General features: G+C 53.6%; 1 protein-coding gene across 2 annotated transcripts in view; it reads right to left on the reverse strand.

The window, feature by feature from the left end:
- Positions 1–6,776: 6,776 nt before the first annotated feature.
- The window catches only part of MRPL36 (mitochondrial ribosomal protein L36), a 2,402-nt gene continuing 1,721 nt past the window's right edge, over positions 6,777–7,457 (reverse strand). For both annotated transcript variants that reach the window (XM_008051174.1, XM_008051173.1), the window contains exon 2: positions 6,777–7,333. In XM_008051174.1, the coding sequence (XP_008049365.1) occupies positions 7,000–7,320 (321 nt within the window). In that variant the 5' untranslated portion in view covers positions 7,321–7,333 and the 3' untranslated portion in view covers positions 6,777–6,999. The remainder of the gene's footprint in view (positions 7,334–7,457) is intronic.

The raw sequence follows: 7,457 nt of genomic DNA on the forward strand, positions 1-7,457 counted from the left end.
TGACACGGGTTTGCCTGGTTGATACAGGTTTGTCTGGTTGACACGAATTTGTCTGGTTGATATCCTGGTTGACACAGGTTTTTCTGGTTGATATGGATTTGTCTGGTTGACATGAGCTTGTTTAGTTGACACCCTGGTTGACACAGGTTTTTCTGGTTGACATGGGTTTGTCTGGTTGACATGAGCTTGTCTGATTGACACCCTGGTTGACATGAGTTTGTCTGGTTGACACCCTGGTTGACACATGTTTGCCTGGTTCACATGGGTTTATCTGTTTGATATGGGTTTGTCTGTTTGACATCCTGGTTGACACAGGTTTTACTGGTTGACATGGGTTTGTCTGGTTGACATGAGTTTGTCAGGTTGACTCCCTGGTTGACATAGGTTTGTCTGTTTCACATGGGTTTATCTGTTTGACACCTTGGTTGACATGGGTTTGTCTGGTTGACATGGGTTTGTCTGGTTGTCACCCTGGTTGACATGGGTTTGTCTGGCTGACACCCTGGCTGGCACGAGTTTGTCTGGGTGACACCTTGGTTGACATGTGTGTTAGTCTGTTTGACACCCTGGTTGACATGTGTTTGCCTGGTTGACATGGGTTTGCCTGTTTGATATGGGTTTGTCTGGATGACACCCTGGTTGACACAGGTTTTTCTGGTTGACATGAGTTTGTCAGGTTGACACTCTGGTTGACATAGTTTTGTCTGGTTGACACCCTGGTTGATATGGGTTTGTCTGGTTGACACCCTGGTTGACACAGATTTGTCTGGTTGACATGAGTTTGTCTGTTTGTCACCTGGTTAACATGGGTTTGTCTGCTTGTCACCCTGGTTGACACGAGTTTGTCTGGTTAGCACTCTGGTTGACATGGCTTTATCTCATCGACACACCAAGAGGACACAGCTCTGGCATGGTGAAAACCTGCTCATTGTTCCCCACTGGCTCTGTAGATTCCTGGCCAAGGATCCACTTTTGTCCATGATGACCAATTGATGGCTACTCTAACTCCTCCTCATGGTAAAACATCTCTGCTGGGATCTCAAGGAGCCTTTTGGGAACAGGGGGTCAGACCACAGTCTCCCCGTCCAAGGCACCCATCTTAGGTGGGTCCCACAGCCTCATCTGAAACCTCCATCTGAGGCAGGTCCCCAGACTTCCTGTCTGAGACTCCCATCCTAGGTCGGTCCCACTGCCTTCCTATTTGAGGCTCCCATGGGAAAGATGGATGAGCATCTCCTGCCTCCCCTACCTTCCCACCTGGAGATGTCCACACCCCCTAGGGTGCAACTCTGCTACCCAGCACTGGGGGAGGTGTGCCTGTGGGGTCCCAGGGCCGGGCTGGTGGGGCTGAGGGTCAGGACCTTGTCCGTCCTCCTCACCCTCCATGGGAGGCCTCACAACCATGGCCTTACCTACAGAGGAGCTCAGCAGCTCATGCGTGTGCAAATGACCTTCCAGGTCCCCAGGGAGAACAGAGAGAAAAAGTCACTTAGACACAAAGACAGAGCAAAACTCCTGAGAGAAACTGGAGAGAGACAGGAATAAGAAGACAGAGACAGAGAGGAAGGGACACAGATAGGAAGACAGACAGACACACAGAGAGGAACAGAGATAGGAAGACAAAGATAGAGACAGAGATAGAAAGACAGAGAGAGAGGGACAGAGATAGGAAGACAGAGACAGAAAAAGACAGAGATAGGGAGACAGAGACAGAGAGGAAGGGAACACAGATAGGAAGAGAGATAGAGAGGGACAGGGTTAGAAAGTCAGGGAGAAAGGTACAGAGATAGGAAGACAGAGACAGGGAGGAGGACAGAGATAGGAAGACAGTCAGAGATGAGAGAGACACAGAGAGAGAGAACAGAAAGAGACAGGGAGACCGACAGAGATGGATAAGATAGGAAGACAGAGATAGAAAGAGACAGAGAGAAGACCCACAGAGAGACAGACACACAGCAACAGAGATAAAGACAGGAAAAAAAAAAAAACAGAGACAGACAGAGTCACCCACACAGAGATACAGAGAGATGCCATAGGTGAAGAGCAAGAAACAGTGAGACGGACAGACTCGGACACCAGGCTCAGCCTTCAGAAGGCTGATCCCCAGGCTATGGGAGCGTGTGCAAGCCTGGAACTTCAAATTGTTTTTCAAGCTGGTCAGATACTTCCTGGAGCAGAGATTTGGGAAAATAAAATGTTTTTCAGACGGACTTCTTCTTCTGGGTCTTGGCCACACCAGCAAGCTGTCTGGGCCATTCCCACCTGACCATGACGACAAGGGCTGACTTCTCAAAGGGGCAGAGACAGAGATCACACAGGGTGTGAGGGCATCAGGGCGGCCTGAGGAACACCCTGAGCTCCATAACTGCACTGAACATGAAAGCAAGCAGGAAATCCTGCATGTCCTCATCGTAAGAGTAAGGGAACTCAGATCCAGCTCTGGCAGTCTGAAGAGCCCAAGAGCGTTTGGACCCCTCCCATGGAATGCTTCTGTTTCTTCATTGTACCTGGGGGGGGCTGCCTGCGCTGTCCTTTACACACGTTTCACGGAAGGGTCTGTGGGGGCTGAAGGCTCTGAACACAGACACACGCAGGCTGTGGGCAACTGCCAGCCAGGGCCAGTTTCTGATCTCGCCACAGCGCACAGCTGGAAGATGACCTTTCTCTTCTTCTCTTCACAGTTATGGGCAGTCTCTGTTGCGTGAGCAAGATTCAGGCAAATCCTGGGGAACTGCTTAAAAGGATGAGAAGGATGGGGCAGCTGGAGTTATGCTTGTCCCCCAGCCCTTCCCTGTGAGTGCCTGGAATGCTGAATGTGATTGGTGGAGCACTGGCCACCCTGTTGTGCCAGGCCACGGGAGCTTGTGCAAATCTGGAACTTCAGAAAGAGTCGTCATGAAGGTGGAAAACGAACACTTGGAAAGGTTGGTGAAGAGGAAGGAAAGAAAGGGGGCAGGAAGTCCAAATATGGGAGCTGCCATCGCAGCCTGGGTAACTTCTTCCATCTCAAACAACACATTAGTTGATTAAACTGATAAAAGTCACACATAAAAACGACAGTTTCAGAACAGGCGATCACATTTCTAACCACTGGAAAAGCGATTAAACCTTTAGACAGACATCTTAGGAGAAAGCAGTCATCTTGACTTCCTGAAAGGCGGCCCGTGAGCTGCCAGGCTTTCTGTACGGTACCACCTTGTGCTCCCTGTGGTGCATCACTGTGGAAATGACAACATATCCTTGATGGTGGCTGGCCAGGGAGGGAATGTCAGAATTCCATGCTGGGGTGCCGTGTGGGGACTCCCTGCCACCTGTTTCTGAAAGCCCATTTCTCATGCAATGGAAGACATTCCCTATACGTTCCCAGCGCTTTCATGCATTTTAAACAGAAAGTGACAAGCAGGAGCTTGGAGGAAAAAATAATTGACCTCTGATTGGGAATCACAGCCACCAGTTACAAAACTGGAAAAAGTGTTTTATAAGTCAAAAAGGGAGAGAGAAGATAAAACTTGTATAGATGCAGCTTGGGTACAGTTACTCATGCTTGTAATCCCAGCACTTTGGGATGCTGAGGCCAGAGAATCACTGAGCCAAGGAGTTCAAGACTAGCCTGGGCAACATAGCAAGACTCTGTCGCTACAAAACAAGCAAACAAACAAAAAACTAGCTGTGTGCGCTAGGTTATGCCTGTAGTCCCAGCTACTCAGGAGGCTGAGCCAGAAGGTTCACCTGAGCCCAGCAGGTCAAGGCTGCCACTGCACTCCAGCCTGGGTGACAGAGTGAGGTCCTGACTCAAAAAAACCCAAAAAAACAAAAAATTGAAGAATTCAAGGGCAGAGTTATCCAGGCCAAGAGTGGGATGCCCCTCGGTTGCTGACAGGACCTGCTGCCCAAACTCACCCTCAGGGTATAGGACAGTGTGCAAAATGGGGGCAAAAATGGCAGTTGGGATGCCTGCCGAGAGTCCAGGGTCCAGCTGGAAGGGCCTGTGGAGGCATGATCCTGCTGGTTTCCTGGGATGAGGAGGCCTGGGATCCAGAGAGAATGCCACTGCATACGTGGGTGTCTTCTGCATTTTGAACCATGTGAACACATGATCTAGTAACAATCATTTAAGCTAAAATTATTTTCAAAAATATTCTATCCCACTTGTGGAGGACTGAATAAGACCCTACCAAAATTCCTGTCTACCTGGAACCTCAAAACATGATCTAATTTGGAGACAGGGTCTTGGCAGGTGGACCTATTTTGAGATGAAGTCATCCCGATTAGGGTGGGCCCTACATCCAGTGATTTCGAGGAGGAGGAGACAGACTCAGAGGAGGAGGCTTCGAAAAGACAGAGAGCCGGGCTCGGTGGCTCAGCCTGTCATCCCGCGCCTTTGGGAGGCTGAGGTGAGCGGATGGCCTGAGCCCGCGGGTTCGAGACCCGCCTGGGCAGCCAGACCTCATCTCTACAATAAATCAAAAAATCGGCCGGGCGTGGTAGCGCCTGCCTGGAATTCCGGCTACGCGGAAGGCTGAGGCGGAAGGGTCGCCGGAGCCCAGCAGGCGAGGCTGTGGTGGCCGGGAGCGGCCGCTGCCCTCCAGTCTGGGCGACAGAGACTCCAACCCAAAAAAAAGACAGGATGGAGGCAGAGAGGGCGACGGGCTGCACGCCCAGACACCCGGAGCCACAGACGCTGGGAGGGGCAGGAGGGCCCCCACCCCACCCCAGCCTCCATCCACACCTTGTTGCTGGACTTCCAGCCTCCAGAACTGTGAGATAATACATTTCTGTTGTTTGAAGTCCCGTAGCTTGTATTAATTTGTTATGGCAGTCACAGAAAAGGCATGTGCCATTCCCCTACCCCCTTTTTTGATATGGGATCTCCCTATGTTGCCTAGGCCGGTCTCAAACTCCCGAGCTCAAGCAATCCTCCCATCTCGGCCTCCCAAAGTGCTGGGATGACAGGCGTGAGTCACTGCGCCCGGCCTTTTCCCCTTTTTAAAATCATCTTGGCCTCTACTAAAGACATATACTTGAAGTATAATTAATGAAATAAGTTCCCTCAGGGACTTGCCTCAGCCCTCATGCTCTATCCTCGCTGGCTCTCGGGGACTTGCTATGCATACCCTCAAGGCAGCCGGGAAGAGGCTGGGAGTCAAGTCTTCCCAGGGTGACCCTTTAAAACTGCGGATAATCGGTCCAATGTCCTCCCCTGGGGAACAACCCAGGCACATTCCGCGGGAGCTCAGGGATGCAGCTGGCTGGTGGCTGTGCTGCTCGTTCTTGCCCCTCCAAGCTCCCCTTCGTCTCTGACTCTATCACCACCCCCACCTTCCAGATGGCTTAACTGTGAGACGTGCATGGTTAGACAGGCAGTGTCAGTCCTGTTTCAGGGTTGGGAAACCATATTTTCCCCCTCGGGGCATATGGCAGTGTCTGGAGTCATTTTGATTGGCTCTACTCGTGTCGCACTCTCCCCTGTCCATTCCCGTCGGGCCTGCATGGGAAGCCAGATGCAGGGGCACCCCCCTTCTCTGAACCCCAGGGCCCAGGCCAGGAGCTCAGGCAGCGGTGTGACCTGGGGGAGTCATCTGGGCACTCTGTGGGGCTTACATCTATGATAGAGGTGGAGGTCACTCTGTCTACTGAGGGTCACTACAGTAGCTGTACTGACTCATGGCACACCCTCCCTGCACTGACACACACTCATGCACTCACACCCACACTCGTGCACTCATGCACATGCCACATGTACACACACGCACAACCACACCACATATATACACATATACACACCCCCATGCACACGTGCTCTCATCCAGGTATTCAGTCCTGGTGCCCAAAGATCTCCTTGTGGGATCTGGCTTTGACTCCTCCAGGGCCCCGTGTGGTCCGCTTTTTGAGTCTAGGACCATGCACTGAAGGACCGCCCAAAGGAGGCTTCCCAGCTGAGCAGAAGCCCCCGCACAGGGCCTGCGCCCTCTTCGCCTGGGCCAGACTCCTGTGGGCTACTGGGAGGCGGACAGGTGCACCTGCTCAGTGTTCACAACCACCCAGACTGACCACTGCTCCTCCTGGAGAAGTCCCCGGGTGCATGGCTGTGCTTTTGCCCCATGCAGGCATGGCTCCCTCTGCTGTGGTACCTTGTCATGGCTGCTGGGGCTGAGACAGCATTGTCCAGGTGACACACCCGACATGGTAGATTATCAGGAAGCAACAGGTCACTTCCACACCCACCGTTCCCTCCAGGAGGCTCCAAGGATCCCGTGTGCAGTCCTGCAAACTCTCGGCGTTGGGTTGCCCCATCCTAGTCCTTCCAGGGAGGACTGACCCTCTCCACCCTCTTCTTTCTCAAGCATGTAGGGTGGCCCTTCCCCAATGCTGGGCTCATCCGAGGGACATGCTGAACTAGTAGAGTGCAGGAGAAGACCCGTGGGTGAAGCCTTCCACTGTCTACCTGGGCCTCTCGGGAGCCATGGGCCCTGCCTGAGACAGGGGACAGTCCACAGAGCACCCAGCCCTTGAGGTGCCTTGTTGGAAGTGGACCCTGCTGCCAATGCGCTGCTCACGAGGGCCCCCCAGGCACCACCCTCAACCTTGAGCAACGGGAAGACAGCTGCTGCAAGCCACCGAGGTTCGGGCAGACAGCCAGGCAGCAACAGGAGACCTCATACCCACCTGTCCTCCAGGAGGGTCGGAGGACCCTCCCAGCACACAGCAAACCCTGGCCCTGCCCTGAGGGCACAATCCAACACTACCCGCAGCTGGAGTTCAGGGAGGGCCATGGATGAAGCTATTCAGGGTCTTGCTTTTATTGAAAAACGTTTTTACCTGGAGAAGTGTTGAAACAAGTGATGGAACGCATTCTACATTTACAAATCCATACTGAACAGTCACAGGTGACACGGCCCGACAGAGTCCCGCTCCTGACTTCTGGCTGACAGAGGCCTCCAAGAAGGGCAGCCACCTTACCAAGCAAGGCGGACGGGGCTCCAGCGATGCTCCGAGGGGCTACATCTGTCTCTGCTTGTGCCTGGGGTTCGTTTTGCAGTAGACAAACCACCGGCCGCGCCGCTTCACCAGGTAGCAGTCCTTGCAGCGCTTCTTGATGACGCCCTTGGTCTTGAACCCCAGCGCAGGCTGAGGGCGGGACAGGAGGCCAGGCCAGAGAAGGGAAGGCTCCTCTGCGCGACGCTTCGCGCCCACAGGAGCCGCCCCGCGAAGGGACCCCCACAGGAGCGTGGAGAGGGGTTGGGGTTTCGCTGTGCAACGGCCGAGAGCTCGGAGAGGGGCCACGGCAGAAATCACTTTCCTTAGAAGCAGCGTTGCCATATCGTGGCCAAGTCTACGCGGGAGAGAACAGAGTTGTTACGCAGCATCTGAGTCTCTGCCTCCTGCCTAGGCCTTCCTCTGCCCCATCTTGCCTCGGCCTGGAAGGCCAGGGCCGGGGTGTCGGCGGCCGGGTCCCC

This window comes from Carlito syrichta, unplaced genomic scaffold, assembly GCF_000164805.1.
Source record: "Carlito syrichta isolate Samal-C Ts95f unplaced genomic scaffold, Tarsius_syrichta-2.0.1 Scaffold169025, whole genome shotgun sequence".
NCBI lineage: Eukaryota > Metazoa > Chordata > Mammalia > Primates > Tarsiidae > Carlito > Carlito syrichta.